General features: G+C 43.5%; 1 protein-coding gene across 3 annotated transcripts in view; it reads right to left on the bottom strand.

The window, feature by feature from the left end:
• Window positions 1-20,815, bottom strand: part of MLH3 (mutL homolog 3) — a 26,617-nt gene extending 5,802 nt beyond the window's left edge. Inside the window, exons 1-9 of one of the 3 annotated variants that reach the window (XM_048484932.1) lie at window positions 19,966-20,815; window positions 14,241-17,507; window positions 12,448-12,546; window positions 10,245-10,315; window positions 7,139-7,243; window positions 6,247-6,319; window positions 3,979-4,050; window positions 2,733-2,841; window positions 81-240 (exon numbers count right to left, since the gene is read on the bottom strand). In XM_048484932.1, the coding sequence (XP_048340889.1) occupies window positions 81-240; window positions 2,733-2,841; window positions 3,979-4,050; window positions 6,247-6,319; window positions 7,139-7,243; window positions 10,245-10,315; window positions 12,448-12,546; window positions 14,241-17,439 (3,888 nt within the window). In that variant the 5' untranslated portion in view covers window positions 17,440-17,507; window positions 19,966-20,815. Of the gene's footprint in view, window positions 1-80; window positions 241-2,732; window positions 2,842-3,978; window positions 4,051-6,246; window positions 6,320-7,138; window positions 7,244-10,244; window positions 10,316-12,447; window positions 12,547-14,240; window positions 17,508-18,921; window positions 19,151-19,965 lie in introns of those variants that run through there. The other 2 variants (XM_048484931.1, XM_048484933.1) reach the window with 2 other exon arrangements.
• Between the last annotated feature and the right edge of the window lie 2,698 nt (window positions 20,816-23,513).

Consider the following 23,513-nt stretch of genomic DNA (forward strand, 5'->3'; position numbering starts at 1 on the left):
GCACAAGTGGAACTGCAGTGTCTTTCCCATTCAAGCAACACTGGATCCTATTCAATACATTTCTGGCATCTCCCTCTCACCTGTACAATGCTCTTAGCCACTGTTTGTCTTCCACGGCGCAATTCATTGGCCTCTCTCTCTACAAAACACAATGGCACTTTCCCCACAAGAATCTGCAAGGGATTGTTCTCTGGAAAGGATAACTCAAGGCCTAAATCTTCTAGACTTTTGTGGTAGCACCTGCAAATTAAAATTTAAGCACAAGCCTCAGAAATGGAAGATCAGCCCCAAATGTTCCCCTTCCTCTAGGTGTTTAAAATCCCAAGTCATGGTTACTACAGTTTCTCAAAAACAAAACGTGATAAAGTAAAGGATCTCCCACATTATCGGCTGAACTGTTTGTCCACAAGGAAGTGAGAGATAAATACCCTGAGTATCTTTTACAGAGAACAGGTTCTTGCCGATTTGAATACTGGCTTGGATCCTAATGAATGAGTTCTATTTGTGCAGGATAGTCTCTGCAGTGAAGCATGATTCCTCTTCGGTTAAAACTCCTGTTTGTGCAAGGGTCCGTTGAAAACCAGTGATCGTGCACAATCAGAAGTTTTAGCAGAAGAGGAAGCATATCCATGACAGAGACTATTTAGGGTGCACTCGTTCACAGCTCAATTCCTTTTTCCATCAAAAGGTGATATCTGCTTTGAACTAATGTAGTAGATCCTTTAAATAACAAATTAATATGCGCTTATCATTTTAATTGCAATTTTGTTTTGATATAGGCTGATTATACACTGGTGTTCTGCCCCGCACTGAAGGGAGATTCTTTTCGGGGCACAATGTCTGTTACGGACACCTTTTCCATCCTCTCACACTCACAGCACGGCAGATCCCATAATCTCCACTGTTTGTGAGAGCAGGCAAAGAGCAACCTTTCCCCCGGCTTTGCAGGGAAGATAAAAGAAACAGTCCTGCATTATTCTTTGCTTTGGGCTTTTTGGCTCCACCCCACCTCCCTTGCTCTACTTCTGCCCTCCCTAATGATCAGGAGGGCTTTGTAAAACTTTATTTCAACTTCAAGCATTTGTACCATTTTAGATGTATCAAAATAATGGCAGATCTAATTCAGGAATATTGAAATACCAAGGAATATCAAAATAACAAGCCTCTCTCTCTTCCCATGGGAGCACCAGCAGCAGGATGTGTGTGTGAGGGGGAGGGAGAGAATATCATTTCTAGGATATGGTCCCCTTCTTGAGCAGAATTGCTTTGCCTCTTTCATTGGGGGGGGGGTATTTTTTGAAAGGAGCTACAATATCAATATAAAAGTAATTTAAAGGGCTTTAACAAAGCCAGCAATCTTGAGACTACTGACCATTGGGTGTGATGAGGTATGTGCCTTTAAGAGTGAGCAGATGGGTGGAGTTAAGAGAACCAGGAAAAGCAGAGGCCCAGGAGAGTTAAGAAGACAAGCTGTGCACCATGCAGTGGGGTGCCTCCTCATATGTAAATAGAGAAATGCGAGGAGACCCCACTACAACTCCACTGCACAGGGAAGAGCTCTGAGGTAAGTGTTCCATGCATCATAGGTCATAGTCTAATCAAATTTAGAGTAAGAAACAAACAAAATTAATTGATTTGGAGCAGATGTGCAGTTTTACTGAAAATTTAAGAATACAAGGATCTTACTGGTAAACCTGAAACTTGGCTGAGAAATATTGCTCAGGGTCTCCACAATTACTTTATGAGGAAGAGAATGATTACATATATTCATATGTGCCATCAAGTTGCAACTGATTTATGGCAACCCCAGCAAAAGGCTTTCAAGGCAAGTGAGAAGCAGAAGTGGTTAGCCGTTACCTTCCTCTGCACAGTCTTCCTTGGTGGTCCCCCATCCAAGGACCAACACTACATAGCTTCCAGGATCTGACAAGGCTGGGCTATACCCTCCCAGTAAGAAAGTTATCAAATATCAATTACCACATATTCCCAAAGTATAATGAAGGATCCTCCCTTTTTTTGCTTGCAGAAAATTAAAAAACATACATCTCTATGCAAACTTTTTTTTGGCAAATATCTGAATAACAGGATTCAACATTTTACCTAAGCTGTTCACTACACTAGGGAATTTCACATGAAGGTTTTCCCATGGGTTGAGGGCTGAACAAAAGGGTTTTTCCCTCCATGCTTCTTTAGAACATTATTTTCCATTTGTTGCCCCTTCTCTGGTTTCCTTTTTGTTTTTCCATATATTGTCTAACCATTTTTGAACCAATTGGAGAAACACAGAGGAGCGACAAAGAAACTACAGAAGGGTAGCAAATGGAAAATCATATTGTGAAGTAACTCAGAAAAAGCACTGCATTTCGGCACACAAACCACAGAAAAACCTAGGAGCTCTTATTTAAGGCCTTTTCTCTAGGGCTCTGCTATATATTCCTGAGCCTCATTCTTTTCGTACTATCTTCAGCAGAAAGAATGAACAATTAATTCCCCTCTTTTTTCCTGACATCTTCTTAAACTTTAGAAAGGCGGCAACATGCCTCCTCACCCCAACCTTCTGCTCAGTAGGCTAAATACAAGTTATTGTCCAGCAATTGACTCCCTTAGCTTTGTCTTTCTCTTTCACCCTGCAACTGGTGAACTGCATAATTTTTCCAGCACAGAAGGGGGAAAGCTCCAGTGTTGGCTCTGAAAATACAGCCAATATATTTGACACTGTGGCTAGTACTAACCATAAGAGTCTTCTCTGCTCCTCTGTTACCTCAATTTCCAGTGGTGGACACACAGTGGAGACCAACAACTTCTTCTTACCTGATGCTTCAGACTGATTCTCATAGGAATCTGAGGGCAGAACAAATTCATTGTTTTTTAAACTGGCATACAGGAACCATCCTTGCTGTCTGTCCCCCACATTCCTCAAGTTGGGAACAAAGCACATGTATTGCAATAAGAAATGGCCACACTCTCTAAAAATTGACAGGATGCCTGTACTAGTAAGAAACAGAAATTTTCTCTGTGCTAGTCTCAGTCTTCAGCAACAGGCTTCTTAACACACTCAGATTCCCAGCCAGTATCAGTTTCAGTCACCCTAATAAGCAACATTTATTACAACACTGAGAGCCAGCGTGGTGTAGTGGTTAAGAGCAGGTGCACTCTAATCTGGAGAACCGGGTTTGATTCCCTGCTCTGCCACTTAAGCTGTAGAGGCTTATCTGGTGAACTAGATTAGCTTGTGCACTCCAACACATGCCAACTGGGTAACCTTGGGGTAGTCACAGTTCTTTGGAGCTCTCTCAGCCCCACCCACCTCACAGGGTGTTTGTTGTGAGGGGGAAGGGAAAGGAGTTTGTAAATTCCTTTGAGTTTCCTTACAGAAGAAAAAGAGGGGAATATAAATCCAACTCTTCTTCTCTTCTTCAACAAATTACTATATATTGTGATGACCGTCTCACAATGTAGCAGAGCAAACTGTTAGAAGTGTGTGATTCTATTACTAAACCCTGCTACAAACATTTCCCTCAGTCCCAGAGGGCATTTCACATTCTTTAGCAGCTTTTGCTGCCAAGTCACAACCAGAGAAGTTTCTCTTGGACTCTCCTCTGTAGAAAATTCACAGCTCTTGTTGACAAAGAGGTCAGTGAACTGTTAATTGCACAATGTACTTCTGCTAGGTTTTATGAAGTTTTGGCCAGAATCTCCTGAGGCTGGAAACAGTTGCATCCCTTGTAGGCAGTTTAAGCAATCTGCATTCTGCTAAAAATATGATGTGTAAAAAGAGAACAAAAGAAACCAGCAGACGCTTTGCAATCACTGGGAGAAGGGGACGTTGGTCATCCCTAAGCAAGTACCAAATCAAATTAATACAATATTCCTGCTCTCTGCAATTAATTACATGGTTAGCACAACTGATCAGATACAGTTTGTACTTCCTCCACATTATTTTGTCAGTAATGAAACCCTCACCCACTGAATCTGTACCTGTGATAAGTTGCTCAAGGCGGATACGTTCATGGGCAGCATGTTGATCCACCAGCACAAGAAGGTTCCCATCTGGAAATGTAAAAAATAAGATCATTATTTTTATTTCTACAATTCTTTTCAGTATAAATGTGTTACAGTTTTCATTTTATTTTATTCCCACCTTGTGAGGTTAGGCTAGGCTAGACTGAGAGAGTTTCCCAAACCCATCCACCAGCCACAACTATAATGTGCAAAGGCATCCCCTTGCTATACCTTTTTCAACATAAAGATGGACATTTGAGAATTCATCCACCATTTCCTGGCCCATTTTTGTTCTAGAATGCTCCATTTGGGTTCTAGTACCTTGGGGACAGAACTAGGTACCCAAACAAGGCATTTTAGAACAAAGATGGTTCAGGAAATGGCGAATGAATTCTCAAATCTCCTGTCATCTTTATGTTGAAAAACGTACGGCAAGGGAAAAATGCATGTATTTTGATACTTTAATATACTTGAGATCTTAAACCTGTGCATACCAAGGTCCGGATTCAGATCAACACTCAGAAAAACGATGGGGAAAAGACTATTAAGACAATTCAGCAGAAAGGGTTTTTATTTATAAACAGCAAAAGAACCAAATTAATCTATGTAAATAGAAAAATGGAAATGAAAATTACAGAAAGGAAAGAGCAATGGCAGTAAATGACAGACAATAACCTTTCTCTAGAACAACTGCCTACCTATTGGGGAATAAAACTTAAAGGGGGAAAACAAGAAATATGAGCCTGCTCCAGAAGCGTATCAAGAGGAAATGGCACCTGGGAGCAACACCTCCTCTGAGTGCCCCCTGTGCCCCCCCCCACCACTCAGGGGCGGGGGCGAGGCTCACACCGAGCCCCTCCCACCCCTCTGCAGGCTGACTCCTGCCATCCCCAGGGCCTGGGGAGGACAAAAGCCAGCCTGCACAGAGGCTGGAGGGCAAGGCTCGGGGGTGGTGGGTAGCCCAGGCAGGTGCCGCAGTCATCCACCACCAAGTTTCCTGCAGGGGGGTGAGGCGTGGTGGCATGTGGCTGGGCCGCATGCCATTTTGTCACGTGACCGAAAGGCATGCACCCAGGGACATGGGTGATCCTATGTACGCCTCTGGCCTGCTCTTGGATAGAAAGCTGGGCATGGGGGCTGTTCTCAACTGTGATAAACCAACATAGGGTGATGATGAAACTGACTGGATTAGTTAGTTAGAATCACATTATCAGGGAGGAAGCTCTGAGGTCCTCGGGGGAAATGGCCCTCAGCTGACTCCCTCTTAGAGTGTGTATTTGCACGATACACAGAGGAGCTGCCTTTCATTCCTTTCCTGGCATGACTCATTGTTTTTTTTATATAAGTTTAATTCAGGCTTGTCTATAAATCATAGGTCCACACTGAGGTGTACACATGTACAAAATGGGAGAATAAGTCATGGTAAAAATGGGGATCCCTGGGGATGAAAGATTTCCTAGTCCAGCATTCTATCCACAACACTACATAGGCTCTCTTCATATGAGGCAGACTGTCCTCATCTCAATCAACACATTAGGCAACATTTCACTTATTGATATGGCAAAATGACTCATAATTTGAATATGCGTGTAAATTTAAGCTAATTTGCATGAACTTGTTCTAGTTATCCTGCTCTGAACTGACACCATCAGTGCATTTGCTGAATGGCATTGCTTATTTTTTAATAACATTTTTAGAGTTTTGAAAGCAATATATTTTGCAATTTGTACAGCATAGTTGACATTGTTGGAATGTTAGTTAAGTGCTCTTCCTTTTTTTCTTTTCTTTTTTTGGTGCCAATCTACTCACATAGTAGTGTCAGGGAAAGCCTTGCTTACATGTCTGTCATCAGCTTCAGTCTGAACTTAGTCAGTTGTATGCAAGTGCTGTCTAGCACAGGATTTGGCTTTTGGCTCACCCCTTCCTACAAATACTGTTTTGTTAAAATATTTGCAGAGAAAGATCACACATTTCAATTCAGATCTTGTGCATGTCAGTACATCTGTAAGAACTGGCATGAACTAATGTGGCAGGGAAACAACAGGAATATTTATTTATTTATTTGTTTGTTTATTATATAAACTCCAGCATATATTATATTATATTAATTATATTGTATTATACTGTATTATATTGTATTATATTGTATTATATTAAGGAAGGTGGACTACTCGACCTATTTAATATACATTTTCTGTTCCCATTCCTTGGCCAGTAAAAAATCAGAGGGGATAAAAGTCTTACCCGTCTCTTTGTTTTCATCTGGCCTAGTGTTGATTAAACAAGCAATAAATTTGTTGTCCACTTGATTGAGGATCTGTAACACATTAAAATGATAATTGTTTGTCAAAAATTCCAAACAGTAACTACCCTGTTTCCCCGAAAATAAGACATCCCTGGAGAATAAGACGTAGTAGAGGTTTTGCTGAAGTGCTAAATATAAACCATCCCCCGAAAGTAAGACGTAGCAAAGTTTTTGTTTGGAAGCATGCCCGTCGAACAGAACACCAGAGCATGCAGCTGTGGAGCGGAAAAATAAGACATCCCCTGAAAATAAGACATAGCGCATCGTTGGGAGCAAACATTAATATAAGACACTGTCTTATTTTCGGGGAAATACAGTATGTAATCGTTCAGCAAGAAGACTTTAGAGTTGTCTAAATGTCTAACCATTCATTGTGGAAAGTTAGCTGTGCTAACCTGTTGCAGCCAAAATAGCAAAGCGTTTTGTGGCACCTTAAGTACAAATATTATGGTATAAACTATCAGGAGCAAGAACCCACTTTATCAGATACATGAAGAGTTACACTTGGTTGGAAGAAATATATACAGGGGTACAAACAGAAGAAGGTGAGGGGGCAAAGGAAAGAGTTATTAAATAGCAAAGCCAGAAGACTCAACAACAAGCATGTTGCCTCATTTTGCAGAACAAAGAACAAGAACCAGACAAAAGTATAAACAGTCCAGTCCAGTTTTGACAGAGTAAGTCGCAGAATGGCTGGCACATGACAGCATTTGTTATGGAGAATGTGCAGGTGAATGAGAAGACCTGGGATTGTACCAATCTACATCTCAACAACAATGAAGACAATGTTCTTTGTCTAGTGACAGCTGCAGTTCTCCCATTTAGGCTTACCTGCACTGACTCAATCATGTTCTTGGTGAACCGGTAAGGATATAGGATATTATGAATTTTCACAGCAAGGTTGTCAGCCTGTTCGCTACTCACATTAAGAGCAACCTGCAAAACAAAGAATATCAAATAACATCTTAGGATTCCCAAAAGAAATCACCCCCCCACCCACCCACACACACACACACCCACACACACCCACCCCCACACACACACCCACACACACACACACACACAGGAGGAAGAATCAAGTCTTCCCATTGGTGGAAGACCATGATAGAAGGAGACAGATTAATCTGCCTAGAGAGGGAATTCAATAATCTTGGTGCCATGATCCTTTCTTGGGTGGTCATCTGTTTAGCCTCAGATGGTAAGAGTACCTAAAGCAGGTCTTCCAAAGGTAATCATAGTGATTGGGCAGTTTGATATGGGAGTATGCAGCCCATATGGTATCAAGCTTTAAAGGTCAGCACCATCATCTTGAATTGGGACTGGCAGCAAATTGAGATCTACTGTGGGTGGAACAAGACTGGAGTGATATGGTTCCTTCAACCCACTCCAGCCAGAATCTGGCCACAGCATTCTGCACTAATTGTAGCTTCTGGTCACTCTTCAAGGCCAGTCCCACAGAGAGCCCACTGCAGTAGTCTTAACCTAAGTTACTAGGGCATGCATCACAACAGGATCTTGTACTGTTGTACTGTTACTCGACATCATCACTTAATGAGGCCATGCATGTTAAAGGTAACTCACCTATTCAAGAGTGAAGTTCCTTGTATACTGAGACTTTGTTTCAAAGTTTGAAAAAAGGCAATGCAGTCAAAGAAAAAAAATGCATGTGTGCCTCAGCACAAATTTTGTACATTTACAAATACATCTCTGTTAAAGTGATTTGGAAATAGATTCCATAAAGTGATTTGGAAATAGATTCCATAATGGAAATAGATTCCATTAGATTCAGCTGCAAGCACTGAAAATACAAGCACTGCAAATAACAATAATATTTCTCATGAGGAAAAGAAACATAATTTAGAATTACAGTATGTACAGACATTAGTTACTTGGATTCCTGTAGAGAAAGGAAATTTTTCATCAACGCAAGAGGCTTTTTGACAGCAGAGGAGGATCTAATGTTGGTTGAATGTTTTGTAAACCAGAAGAACACACAAGTGTCTGCAGTATGGACTCACAGAACCCACATGTAAGGGTTCAGTTAGCTTTACAGCAGCAACCACATTGCCATGTAACATCACAGGTAGCAAGTTGGGATTCAAATAATTTAGCAACCGGTTCCGGTGCAGGGATTTAAATAATTTAACAACTATTTGTTTACAAGCATTATTTTAACAACCGGTTCTGCTGAAGTGGTGCGAACCTGCTGAATCCCACCACTGGAAGCAACATAATACACTGCTATGTTTAATAGCACCAACTACCAAAATGCAGTGATCATACAAAAAAAAACTCATCGACCAGGAAAAAAATCTATGGGCCAATATAGAATAACTGTTTATCATGGACGTAGGTAAGGGGGTGGGGGGGTTCCCTCGGGTTTGAAAAAAAACCCCATTCATGTCCGAAGCTCCGCCCACCCGTTTGTGGGTTTTTAAAACATTTTAGTGATTTTACGGTTTTTGGCCTGCAGGGGGCGCATTGTTTGTGCTAGCAGCACCAAACTTTCAGGGATTGTTTGGGGGACTCATCTGATACTAAATCCCAGATTTGGTGAGGTTTGGTTCAGGGGGTCCAAAGTTATGGACTCCCAAAGGGGGTGCCTAATAGGAGCTAATAGAAGATGGGGGCTACACCTTTGAGGGTCCATAACTTTGGACCCCCTGAACCAAACTTCACCAAACCTGGGATGTATTATCAGAAGAGTCTCTTATTGATCCCACCCAAGTTTTGTGACGTTTCGTCCAGGGGGTCCAAAGCTATGGACTCCCAAAGGGAGTGCCCCATCCTCCATTGTTTTCAATGGAAGCTAATAGAAGATGAAGGCTACATCTTTGAGGGTCCATAACTTTGGACATCCTGAACCAAACTTTACCAAACCTGGGATGTACTATCAGGAGAGTCTCTTATTGATACCACCCAGGTTTTGTGAAGTTTGGCCCAGGGAGCCCAAAGCTATGGACTCACAAAGGGGGTGCCCCCATTCCCCATTGTTTCCAATGGGAGATAATAGGAAATGGGGCTACACCTTTGAGGGTCCATAACTTTGGACCCCCTGGACCAAACTTCACAAAACCTGGGTGGCATCATTAGGAGAGACTCCTAAAGATACCCTGAAAGTTTGGTGCTTCTAGCTTAACCATTGCACCCCTGACAGCAGGCACCACCCAAATTTCCCCAGATTCTCCTTTTAAATCCACCTCCTTCTGCATGGATTTAAAGGGAGAATCTGAGGTCCTCAGTTTAGAAGAAGAAGAAGAGTTTGGATTTATATCCCCCCTTTCTCTCCTGTAGGAGACTCAAAGGGGCTTACAATCTCCTTTCTCTTGCTCTCTCACAACAAACACCCTGTGAGGTGGGTGGGACTGAGAGAGCTCCGAAAAGCTGTGACTAGCCCAAGGTCACCCAGCTGGCGTGTGTGGGAATGCACAGGCTAATCTGAATTCCCCAGATAAGCCTCCACAGCTCAAGTGGCAGAGCAGGGAATCAAACCTGGTTCCTCCAGATTAGAATGCACCTGCTCTTAACCACTACGCCACATTGCAAGTGATGCTGTTTGGGGGTGGATTCCAGCATCACAGTGACTGCCCGGGTGGTGTGTGTGTGCAAAACTCAGATTTTGCACCAGGCTCCATTTTCCCTCTATGCCTCTGCCCAGAGGGGAGGGGCAGGGGAGGGCAGGGCAGGGGAGTCTGCAATCCCCGACCTCAAAGAGCTGCTTTTATAAGCGCTAGGCCAGGGGTGGGGCTTGGGAAGGCGTGGCCATGCACTAGGGGCGGGTGGGGGTGTGGCCCCACCCCTGAACCCCCCCATAAAAAATCTATACCTACGTCCCTGCTGTTTATATAATAATAGCAATTTTTCCATCAAAAAAATCACAACAGAATACAACCATGGAATAATTCCCCCAAAATCATTGCTAATGAATAGCACCCACCTCTGGGCAGCGAGCAAACACAGGATTGTCCCACTCTGAAAATACAGACTGGAGAGATTCTCCTTGTGCATCTAGAACAGAACACAAATGCAATCTTGAACTTTCAAGGTTGCTTCATATTTCATATGTTTCTCCAGTATAAATGAAAACTGAATATCCTATCAGGTTTCAAGAACATCAACAAAGTTCTTTCATTGCAAATACACAAACTAGGCAGTTATTGCACTTCAGAGAAGGAAAAAATAAGTGTTGGATTAGATTTCCCATCATCTCCCAAGCTGATACTTAAGTAACTCAGAAGATCACTAGTAATATAGCTAACAAATAAAACTTATCAGGTGCAAAATCTGGTATTTATATCTGCAAGATGGAATTCCCTTTCACAGGCCTTGGGAGTATGCTGATCCTAGCATACTCAAGTCTGACCCCCTCACCCACTCTAAAGCAATTACTCCCCAGCAACAATGGATCACCCAGTGGAAATACAAATTCAGGGACTAGTTCCTGCAAAAACTCTGTGTTCATATTCACTGAAGTAACATACTAGTAAACAGTTTTTTCCAGCTTTTTTCAGATATCCAAAAAATTTGGCTCCATTAAAGTCTATGAGGAATTGGGGGGGGGGGGGAGCTCTCAGCGGCTGTTTTTCAAGGTAGAGGCACCAAATTTGCAGCATAGATGCAGGTGACTCTTTTTAGAAGAACCCTTAACTTTGGTCAAGTTTGGGTCAGGGGGGATCCATTTTATGGGCCTCTGAAGGGGGTGCCCCATCTACCCAATTGAGATTTTAATTGTTTCCAATGAAAGACTGCAGGACTGCAGCAGCCTAACAAAAATACAATACAAAATGCATTGCAGCCATTGGGCAAATAGGAAAGCTGCAGCAAGCTCTTGTATTTGGCCCTCCAAGACTCTCCCCCTCCTTCCTGGAAACCAACCAAATGGCAAGAAAGGGGCAACAGAAGATTGCTCCTTCCAGAGCAATCCAGACCTTTGCCAGCACAGAAGAACACTATTAGAAGCCCAACAGAGACCACCAAGGTAAGTTTAAAGGAGGGTAAAAATTTAAAGCCAAACTGCAAGCCTCACAAATGGGCTGTAATTTTTTATTAATAATTTTTTTTAAAAAATTCCCATACCCATGCCCTTACATGGCCTGTGAAAAAGCTGAAAAGTTGGCATATCTGAATGCACATCCCTAATGTCTATGCAAGATAGACAAACTGACAAATCGGATACTTTAAAAAGCAGTGGGGGACCATTTGAGTCTCTCTGGAGATTCAATAATAGATAAAAATAGAAAAGAGACTACTGAAATGTGGCCAAGCTGGAATTCATAAGCAAATCTGATACTATCAGAGTTGGATTCAACTTGGGATGGTTGACTCATTAGAAATAATAGTTGTTCTTCTTTACAGGTTATATGTATATTATTCAGAGTTATTCTACTTATCATATAGTTTATCAAGAGGTAAGAGAGGACTACTACGGGCATTTTGAATAAATAATTTGCATTATCCATGGGTCTCATTTTTATCTGAGCTCTGCAATGCAACACACCATACTTTTTCTTGGGCCACTGGGGCCTTCTGGGCTTTCTTCATAATAACTCTCCTTGTCAACTGAATGTGACACTTCATGCATCTAATGAAGTGGGCTCTAGCTCACAAAATCTTTGTCAAATTTGCCGTAAAAGGAGTCTCTATTATTTTACCCACTGAAAGGCAACATCACTACCCATTTGGAATCGTGAAACTTTGGAAAGGATTGTTAAAATGGCATCTGGTTCCTTCTCCAGCCTGCATCATGCCCTAAGAGAACACCAAGTTAGCAGCTCATTTTGTTCCCACTGGAAAAAGATGCATACCTGAACAATGACTCAACATTGCTTGGATTTTTAAAAATTACATCTGATGTCATTTCCAACTCAGAATGAAAGCATACTCAAAAGAGGAGATTAAGCAATTTCTCCTCAAGCCACAGATAGAGACTGGCATGGAACTGGGCATCCCACACTATCCATGTTCACTCAATAATTGACTTTGACCTAATAGAGTTATTTCCAATTTCACACATTGAGTTATACAAGTCCCATTGTTAACAGAGTTTGAGTAATTCCAAGTTCCTGTTGGAACAGCTGGCAGACTTCTTTGATTTGTTTTTATTTCACATAGCACTCTATGTCCTGGTAAACTGGCCCTACCTCTGAAATCTTGGCTTGCCAAATGCCTCTCTTTGTGCCGTCTTGGAAGGAAGGGAACAATAAACTCACTTCTAAAAGGATGACATCTGCTCTGGAACCCTAAATGAAAGAATGCTTCTGTAGATACTCTTACAGACACAAGTCTGCAAATTCATCCTGTTATTTTAACTATTAAAAGGTCAAACTGTGATAAGTTCTGCAAAAAAATCCAGAACAGAATCACACCTTTTGCAATGGAGAAAGAAAGTTAGAGGCACTGTATTACGAGAAGTTCCTATGGAAGAGCACACATGAGCTGTTCAGGTGCAACAGGACAGCAGCTTCCCAGATTGTGGTCTGAAACTGGCACCCAGATTTACTTTCCTCCTAACGGCAGAGGTTTAGCACTGTAGGCATCCAGCCTTTCTTAGCCACAGCAGATGCAGAAAGGCAGAGAACGTGTGGGGATTCTTGGTCACGGCAGCTCCTCCCTGCTCCTTTCCTGGCTGGCCGCCAGTTTCATTGGGCAGAGATACCATGGTCTCTACTAACACTAGAGCTGCCAGCTCTGGCCTGGGAAATTCCTGGAGATTTGGGGGCAGTGCCTGTGGAGGGTGGGAATTTGGGGAAAGGAAGGACCTCACTGGAGTGTAATGTTATGGATTCCACCCTCCAAAGCTGCAGTTTTCTCCAGGGGAAGAGGCCTCTGTAGCCTGGAGATTAGCTCTAATTCTTGGAGGCCCCACCTGGAGTTTGGCACCCCCTCTAGTGCCAATTAATGCCTCGCAACTTCATAAGCAGACATGTGCCAGTAAGATGCTTACTGAAGAGGTAGGGGGAAAATATAGGGGAAGATTTTAAAGCAACTTGGGAAGTTTGAAAAATGCCACAATTAGAACTCCAATAAACCCAATTCTTGTACGTTGAAACTGACTCTGGAATCTCCCAAGTGGCCCAAAGAATTCTAGAAACAAGAGGGCAGAATGAAATTAGAACCACACTTCTACAAATAGAAACTGACAGCACGAAGCCTATAGAACACAGAGCCAGTGTGGGGTAGGGGCTAGGGCAGGGGCCACTAACTTTTTTTTTGAGTCTGCAGCCACATTTGGAATTCTGACACAGAATGGTGGGAAGAGGTGGGCTGCCGCAGGAGGTGGAGCTAGTCACAAAATGATTGACACAGCTTAATCTCAGTAATACGGTGCAGACCCTTGTTTTGTGATGGCAGCTGTTGCCAAAGCAACATTTTTTAAAAATCTGCCCAGCCAACCAAATCTCCAGTAATCAGTCAGAATCCTTGTTGGGCAAAAGCCTTACCTGGCCCTGCCCGCTACCTGAAAAGAGTTGGCAGACACGAGAAAAGGTGTCGGCGGACACGATGGTGCCCACACTGGGGGACCCATGATCTAGAGTGCTGGATTAGGATCTGGGAGACCAAGGTACAAATTGCCTCTGCCTTGGAGGCTCATTAGGTGACCTTCAGCCTGTCACTGTCTTTCTCAGCATAATCTACATTGTAGGGTTGTGGGAAGGTAGCATGAAGGAGGGGGGGAAATTATGTACACTGCCCTCAGCTGCTTGGAAGAAGGGTAAGATATCAATATACTAAACAAGCCTACAGGATATCCAGATTATGCTGTTGCCCTTGATCACTTGATACCTGCAAGTACATTTGACATGTGATAAATGAGACACAAAGATGGGAGTCCTAAGAACACTTTCTCAGGTGTAAACTGCACTGATTAAGATGAAACTTAGTTCTGAGTAGGTCTGCTTAGAATTGCTCCCACAGTTACACACTGTGAACTTACCATTCTCCATGACAACATTTACAGCCATTGTACTTATATCTTGAGTACAGACAGCCTTAGGCTGCTCACTGGGAGGAGCACTGTAGGTGCTCAGTCCAGTCATTCTATTGATGTATACCGTCCTACCCAAGGATGCATCAAACTGATCAAACCACTCAGAAGGATGACACTGTGATTCCTCATTCTGAGCTGGATTTGCATAATCTGAAGCACCTTCACTGATACTTGACAGGACCACCATAGGTTCATGTGTGTTCACGTTTTGCTTTGAAGATCCATCCATAGCACATATGTCTTCACAGGTGTCTTCAGGACATACCTCTTTATTGGGCAATGCCAATTTTCTCTTTTGGGAGATAACATATTCTCCATCAGTATCAATGAAAGAAAGGCTGGCAGTATCTTCCATAGCTATTGTTCTTGCATTAGAGGTTTCCATAGGGTTACTTTGCACAGGACAGTGTGAAGCAAAACTGTAGCTCTTTGTCCCTGTTTCTCTTGTGAACAACTGAGATACAGAACAGTTATTTTGCAAAAGATTATTTTGAGATGAGAGACACCTGTCTTCAGTTTTTGGACTCAAATTTAATTGGGATTGTCCAGAAAGCTGCCCTTTGCGTTCTGAATGTATAGCTTCTTTAAGGCGTCCCTTCATTTTAGATACTTTAGCAGCAAGTGTTCCTGTAAATCCAGAAGTTCTTGGATCTTTTGTTCTGCTTTGGGAGTAATCTCTCAGGGTCAGAGGGCTCTCTCTTACATATGTTTTCTTGCTTTCTTCAAAGGAGAACTGAGACTTTTCCAAGGGAAAAAGGCAATCACAGCTATTATTATTACAACTAACTTGCTCTTTATCTGGAAGGTCACAAATGCTTGAGTGTTCATGATCTTTATTCTTATCAGGAACTGCAAACTCATCCCTATTTTTTTCAGTTATGGATTGTGTATTCTTTATGGACCCATAATGTCGCCTGAATCTATCTAATGACCCCAGTTTTGGATGCAAACTCAGTTTTGTAAAAGTACAGCGCCCAAATCTAGTTAACTTCTCAGGCATTTGCTTTCTTGAGGTTGCATTATCTACACTACAAACAGAACTGGATGGAGCAATGGAAATCAGTTCCTTGGTATATTGTCTCACGCCCTCACTTCTGCCAACTGCTGGAAGTGAATCCATCTCATCCTTCTGGCTGGATATATGCCCAATTTCCATGCGCTCGTAGCCCTTTCCTGTGCATATACCGCCTTCGGTCATCCTCAAACATTCTTGAGTATTTGAAGTCGGTCTTGAAAAAGTGAGCTTTTTGTCAAATACATCCCTGGCACTTACTGGACCTAGTACATGTGGCATGTTTGATGAATGGTTTATGTCTGCTGTTTTATCTGGTGACTGACTTTGCATAAGATGAACTAAAAGGCCTGTAGAACACAACTTTAAAGATTCTTGTCCCACTGTTGCTTCTCTGTGGGAATTTAACTCTGTAGCAAGTCCTCTGCCCTCTTCTGCCATCCTGCATTTTCTCGACAAAGCACCTTTTAAGAGAAATTGATGTTTACATAAATCAACATCTCTCACATTTACAACATGTCCAAAAGTGGAAGAGTTGGAACTACTTTCCTGAAATGCTGGATCATGCAGGCTGCTTGTGTTTTTGTCAGGCGTCTCAAAACAAAGTGATGTGCCACTATCACTGCCTGTTTTTAAAGCGTCTGACAAGTCCTGTCCACAGCCTTCTTGTGGACTCTTGGAATTTAAGACCTCAGTCTGTGGATCATCATATATATTTGGCTCTTTGTGCATGTTACTCAATTTTGGGAGATCAAGAGTGGGGCTATCTTTGTTGGGCAAAGAATTTTCCACTTTACTACTTTTTCCATGAACAGGCTCAGTGATAGTCAAATCTGTTTCCATATTGTTAGTGGGTCCTGTGAGATCTGATGTAATTTTGTCAAGAGTTATTTTCCTTCTGACAGACTTTGATTGCAGATTAAACATTTCATAAGAATCCACAATATTATCACAAGCTCGCTTAAAATTCTCCTGCATGTGTTTCTCCTCAAGAAGAGAAGGATGTAAAGTCATAGCAGAATTCAAACAAAATTCATTGTATTCATTAAATTCTTTAACATCTTCACCACACAGCTCAATAAACAGATGTTCTTGCTTTAAGAAGGCTTTCACTCCTTCTTCAATGCAAAGCAGGAGAGCATCCCAACTGCGAAACTCGATTAGAGTTTTTGCAGGTTCCAAACACACATCATATTCATCATGCTGACACTTGACATTCATAACAAAGACTCCATAGAGCTCTGGGCCAGAACGATGGCGAACAGGACTCGAAGTGACAGGTCCGCTTTTTGTTTTACATATAACACTTTGTTTTCTTAATAAAAAATCAATTAGCTTATGTATTCTTGTTTTTAATACCAGTCTATTGTTCACATACAAAAACTGAATATTTTTATTGTAATGCCCTTCAGAACTGATATGGCCACTTATCTCAAATCCTCCAGACTTATGATATATTCCTCGCAATTTCTGTGATTTACTGAGGCCATAAATTTGAGAAAACCGAGAGCACACATCTTTTGTCTTGGATAGCTGAAGCACCATAGAGCAGGAAGCATCATTTCTTAACGAAAAAGAGACTGAGGGATGCATAAGTGAAACAGCCTCTACCTTATGCCTCACTCTCTCAAATTCCAGTATGGAATCCATGCATCTTCTCCGCACAGGCAACTGATGAAATAAGCTGTACACAGTCACTGTTGTTCCTGCAGTTGGTCTATTCAATTCTGCTTCAGAAACTTCTAGTCCTTTCCCATTGTGAAATAATTTCAAAAAGGTTTTTGCAGTCTTATTTGTCTTGGATGCTATTTCTACTATGCTGGCCATGCTTGCAATGCTTGCCAAAGCCTCTCCACGGAAGCCATAACATGTTAAATTTTCTAGGTCTTCCACCGAGTAGCATTTACTGGTAAAATATCTGTTCCCGACATTGCTGAGGTCTTCTCTTCTCATCCCAGAGCCATTATCTACCACCTGGATTTTAAATGTTTCCAGATCCACTCTAATGGCCACACATGTTGCTTTGGCATCTATGCTGTTGAAAACTAACTCTTCAGCACACTGCCCCAGAGAAGTGATGGCCACTCCAGAACGCAAACTGGTTTGCACTTCTTCAGTCAATCGTTTGATCATGACAAAAACAGATGGATGACAACTCAGGAGACTGAATATGCATTGAACTTTTTCATTCTATGAATTTCCTGTTAAAATAAAACAGACAAAAAAGAAACACATGTATATTATTTTTACCAGAGTTCCATAAACCCCTTAACATTTTTCTTACAGTGCCACAATGGTCATTGTTGTTGTCTTGGCCAGCAAAATTAGATTACCATTTTAAAACATTAAACAGCTGCAGATTAATACTCCTCATTCCTAAAATGATTAATTATTCCTATATGTTATCCAACCTGAACATCTACAATAAATGAATAAACCCGAAATGACCAACATCATAAGGTTAACTGTGATAAACATTGATAGGTGTGAATTGTAACACTCATGAGCTGCCAAAATAAATCAGTTCATGAATCTCACTACTATCTACAACATAATTTATTTTTGCCTAAATATATTCAGAAGGATGTTCTCCCTGACTTTTTCTACCCAGCACTGGGGTACATAATTGTGGTATGCAGAATGCCATAGCAAGAACTGAGCTGGCACATGGATGGTACTGGGAAATACATGACATTATTTCACTAATATTCATTACGCTCCTCAGATCCATTCATTATTGCTGTCTAAAGTTTCTGGAGTTTGTGTTAAAGTTAAAATAGCCACTTCTTGTCTCCTGATTAGCACCCTGAAACCTCATTGTGATTTTAATATATTTCAACTACACCTGCCCATACAGTCGGTGCCTGCCTCTCCTAATTTCACAGATGATAACAGTGACTTACTTGCAATATACTCATATCAAGAACCTCAACCTGAGCCATCCAGTTTCCACAATTACAAGCTGCTGAAGGCTCTGCTTTACATCTTGCCTGCTATAATCTTTCACTTTGAAACAACAACGACCAGTGATTGGGCCAGGGACCAGTAAGAGATATGCTGCTGTGGAATGGTGTTCAGCTACAGCTACTGAGGTTCAAATTGCTATTCAACCAGAAAAAACTTCCTAGGTGATCCTTCCTTGGCACCCTCTTTGGCCCCTTCCACACATGCAGAATAATGCATTTTCAATCCATTTTCACAATTATTTGCAAGTGGATTTTGCTATTCCGCACAGTAAAATCCAGCTCCAAAGTGCACTGAAAATTGATTGAAAGTGCATTATTCTGCACGTGCGGAAGGGGCCTCTGTCAGGTAAACGACCTCACAGAAAAGGAACTACTGAGTAGACTGCTTCCCAAAAAGGTACTCTTAGGGCCTCTATTTGGCATGGTGATGAATCGTTCTTAAGGAAAAACAGACATGTTGGTGTCCCAGTCGGTCCCACGCTTTGTGTAGCACGGCAACTAGCATTCATATGCACGTATTTAAGCACAGGACAGGAGCACTATATATAAGAAACTGTTGGTGTCCCAGCCCGGTCTCAGGAAAGTCTGACTGGCTTCCAAGTCGCAGGTCACCTTGCGACGGCTAGAAAGTGAATCATCAGCCGCTCACCCCGCACCACGACAGCAGCAATGACGGTCTCTGTCTCCTCCTTCCTTCCATCCCAAGCTCTGACAGCAACTTCCGTTTTGCTTTTTCGCTCCGCTTTCAAGCCCCCCCCTCAAAAAAAAGGGGGGAGTCCCGTTAACCGTAACGAAGCCGACTGCTCTTCCACACAGACGTGCACGAGCTTGCGCTGTTAACTGTGCAATTCACCGAACAGTAGTGAAAGGACGAAGGCCTGCAGAATGAGCATAGGTGCATCTGATCTATGGACTTCAATTCCCATCGTACACTGAGATTACTTGCAATGCACCATGGGAACTGTTGATTTTGTCGAATCCCTGGTTGTACCGTTTGCGGGACTTTACAAATGTGCTTTTTGATACGTTTTAGCTGAATCTTGCTGCTGCCATAAGCGCAATGCCAGCTAATGATAATACCGTGTTTCCCCGAATATAAGGCATACCCATGAAATAAGACATAGTAGAGGTTTTGCTGAAGTGATCAATATAAGGCACCCCCCAAAAATAAGGCGTAGCAAAGTTTTTGTTTGCCCGCCACGGAACAGAACACCAGAGCAGGAAGCTGTGGAGCGGCCCCTGGAGGAAGTGCACCAGCAACAGCAACGTTTGGCTTTTTACCCCGCCTTTCTTTCCCATAGAAAGAAACCTCGGGCCACCGAGGAAAGAGCAGCTTCTTTGTGCACGTTGGGAAAGGTCGTAGTGCCTCTTTTCTCCCTCTCACCTTCTACTTGAAAGCCACCTTGAGTCTCCTTACAGGAGAGAAAGGTGGTTTATTAATCCAAACTCCTCCTCTTCTTCTAGTAAGTTAAAAAAAACCCTTCTAATATTTTGAGACGTTGCTGCCCGCCCCCAGAGCTAGCTGGCCGAGCAGCAAGTGGGCATTTAAACCTGCGCCCGAGGGCCAGTCCAGCCTCTGTTTCTGGCTGGTGGGGCTCGCCGGCAGCAGCGATGGCAGCGCCCAGGCACAGGAGCAAGTGGGCTGCTGCTGCCTTCCTCTCCCCCTCCCCACGCCTGCAAGGCTCGGGCTCACCTTGGGGCCTCGGCCGCTGCCCCCTCCGGCACCCTTGCTGCCTCTCCCGTCGCTGCTCCTGCCCCTATCTCCCCAGGAGGGATGATGACAGGGACGCCTGTTGTGCTGAGGGAGGTCGTCGAGGCGGTGGTCAGGAGCTTCACCAAGCACACGCAGGGCTCCTTCTTCCTCCTCTTGTTTACCAGCCCGCTTCTCCACCACCTCCTCCTCCTTCCCCCACACCCTGCAAGTTTGCAAGCTTCAGCTTGCAAAAAGACCCCAAAGTTGCAGCCTTTCCCTGCACCCCCCACAACGGCCCGGGGGTTGCAACTTGCAAGCATCGCCCTGCGGTTTGCAAGCAGCGCTGGAAGGATCGTGGGTATTGCTCCCTCCCATTTTTTTTGCAAGGGATGCCTGGAGATGCAAAACTGCGAACTTGCCCCCGGGCCTGGGCACATTTGGGTTGGTTGGAAAGACTGGCCCAGGCCGGGGTTTGTTTTGGCAATGGGTCCCTCCCCACTCGGTCGGGCGCGCGGCTTGCAAGGCGCACCGGGTCGGTTTCTGCATGCACGGCTGAAGTGGGGAAGGGGGACCAAACAGCTCCCTAGCGGTGCTGGATTCTGCAGCGCTTTTGCACCGCTGCTTAGGCCAGTAGGGAGAATTAGCGTACTTTTAGGCCCCGTTGGAAGAAGCAAAGAGTGACTTTTGAGGTTTAGGGTGTGGTTGTTCATGCAGGAGATGGAAAGGGGCGGACGGGATTCCCCTCTCAGGACTTAGCAGCCCTAACCTGCAGCTCACTTCAGAGCCCAGCAACAGCTCAGCCCAAGCCCCTCGAGTCTTCCAAGAGGGGGAGGAAGGGTCACTGGGCTGTCAAGAAAGCGGGCGGGATGAGACGAGGAGGCCCGGCCGGAGGGGACAGCTTGGGGGCAAGCAGGAGGCGCTGGGGTGGAGGAAGGAGAGTGAACGGAGCAGGGAGAAAGTCAGAAGGAAAGAGAAAGAGAACGGAGCAGAGAGGGAGCCAAAACAGAAGAGAGAGAAATGCAAGGGGGAGAGAGAGAAGACGAAGCAAGACAGGGAGAGAACAGAGAGAAACTGCAAGAAAGGGCTACCAGGAAGGGAAGGGGGAATTGGAAGCCCTGAGAGTCAGAAGGAGGGGAAAAGAGGAGGGTATCTAGGGAAGAGGCAAACCCTGGGTGGTGCCTCTTCAACAACTCCCGGGACATCCTGCAGTCTGGAAGACGGGTGGGACAGCCATCACTCTGTGGCTAACAGCCTTATTGAATGACAGACTTCCTAAAACCGGGGTCTCAGACAGGGACAAGACCACCCCAGATAGGGAAGGAGGGAAGGCACAAATTCTTGATAGGATTCACATTTTGTCTAGTTATGCTGGTTTGTGATGACAACTACTGTACAGTATATAATAAATGTTCATTTTTTTGTTCAACAATAAATGTGAATTCTTCTTCATGGAAAAATAAGACATCCCCTGAAAATAAGACATAGCGCATCTTTGTGAGCAAAAATTAATATAAGACACTGTCTTATATTCGGGGAAACAGGGTAGGCTGATACGTAGCCTGCTCCTAAGCTGAAAAGGCTCACGGATACATCAGCAGTGTTCCTTTACCTTTAAGCAATGAATTACGTTGTTTACGTAAGTTCTGGACTCTTTTGCACTGAAGTTTATTATTTGTAATAACAGTATTTGTAAAAATCTATGACATGGGCCTCTTCATGTTCACAGTTCTTACGACATAAAACCTATCCATGTTATGTAGCCTTCCCTATGATGAACGTCGTGTGCCCACTGTATTTATAAACAATTAAGTAGATGATAGGTTGGACATCTACTCCCGTGTTTCCCCTGAACATAAGTCATAATGAATTCAAGACTTCTAAAGACAGAACATAATGAAAGCAGTTAGCATAAACTGCATTAGTTGCTTGTATGATTTCTTGCCCTCAGCTTCCCCTACCCTTAAACAACTTCTCACTAATGTGGACATAGACTACCAAGATGCCAACTTTGTCCCCTTATACACTCGAACAACACAGTCACTGTACCAATAACAACACCAGCCACATTATCGCAGGTTCATTCACTTGCTGATCTGCCAGCCTTGTTTGCCATCAAATGTTAACAATGCTCTTCTACTCTATACATCAGCCACACAAGCCAGCCACTACACAAAAGGATAAATGAACATAAATCTGACATTCAAAATCACATTACTCATAAACCAGTAGGGAAACATTTTTTATCTTCCAGGACATTCCACTGCTGACATAAGAGTACCAGTTCTACAGAGAATCTTCAAAGGGAGATCACAATGACAAAATTACCAAATTTAGAATGAGTATTATCCACACCTCTACTAATCTGCCCTAGTTCTGATTATTTTGCATTGACTTTTTGCATCCTGACTCCAGCATGCCCTCCTTTTCAACTCACCCACTACCTTCTGACCTAGATATAAGGGCATTCTATATGTATCTGACAAAGTCAGCTTTCACTTACAAAAGAATATACCCTGTGGGGGAAAAACTGTTATTTAAAATGTGCTACACCTTTTTCAGCATAGAGAGCTCAGCTGAAGATCCATCTGTGACGGCTTCCTGACCCTTCTTCGTAGTTGAATGCTCCATGGGGTCCTAGTACCAGTTAGTACTACTGAAGCTTGGTGTTTGGGGAGGTTTGGGGATGGCAAGCGTGGTGGCAGTCAAGTGACAGGGTGGATGGGGGTGGCAAAAGCAGAGGCTGGTCGGTGTTGCTGGGGGCCCTGGGTGGTGTGGGGCTTCTTCTGCTGCCCTGCTGATCCCTCTAATGGGCTAGTGTGACCTTGAGCAGCCCAGAGCTTTCCCAGCTGGTCCGAGAGACACTGAAGCCGAGTAGTGTGGCTTCGAGTGATCCAGAGTTTTTCCAGCTGCTCTGGGAACCACTGGAGCTGGACAGTGCGGCTGTGGACAGTTCAAGGCTTCCTCGGCCACCCTGATGACTTCTGGAGTGAGGTGGTGCAGCCCTGAGCCATTCCCCACCGCACTGGTGATTAAGAGCAGATGGACTCTAATCTGGAGATCCAGGTTTGACTCCGCATTCCTCCACATGAATGGCAGAGTCTTATCTGGTGAACCAGATCTGTTTCTCCGCATTCCTGCTGGGTGACTTTGGGCTAGTCACGGTTCTCTGGAACTCTCTCAGCCACACCTACCTTACCAGGTGTCTGTTGTGGGGAGAGGAAGGGAAAGGGGTTTGTAAGCCCTTTTGAGGCTCCTTACAAGGAGAGAAAGGGGAGGTATAAATCCAAACTGTTCTTCTTCTATTTCCGCCCTAGGAATGAATGTTAAACATTCTTGGAAGAGAAAGTAAAAGTATGCATTCTGGGCCACAACTCTAATGTAAATTAAACCTGCAATCCGTCCTGTGATTCCCCAACCAGTAAGCCTGTCCTCTTCATAGCACTGTCTCTTCAGGCTGTTTGAAGTCTGTTTCTTGGCTATTACAGGCATGACAGCATGTTGAGGACTGATTTTTATAACTAGACAGAGAATTCACTCTAAAGAACAGG

This window comes from Sphaerodactylus townsendi, linkage group LG02 (assembly GCF_021028975.2).
Source record: "Sphaerodactylus townsendi isolate TG3544 linkage group LG02, MPM_Stown_v2.3, whole genome shotgun sequence".
NCBI lineage: Eukaryota > Metazoa > Chordata > Lepidosauria > Squamata > Sphaerodactylidae > Sphaerodactylus > Sphaerodactylus townsendi.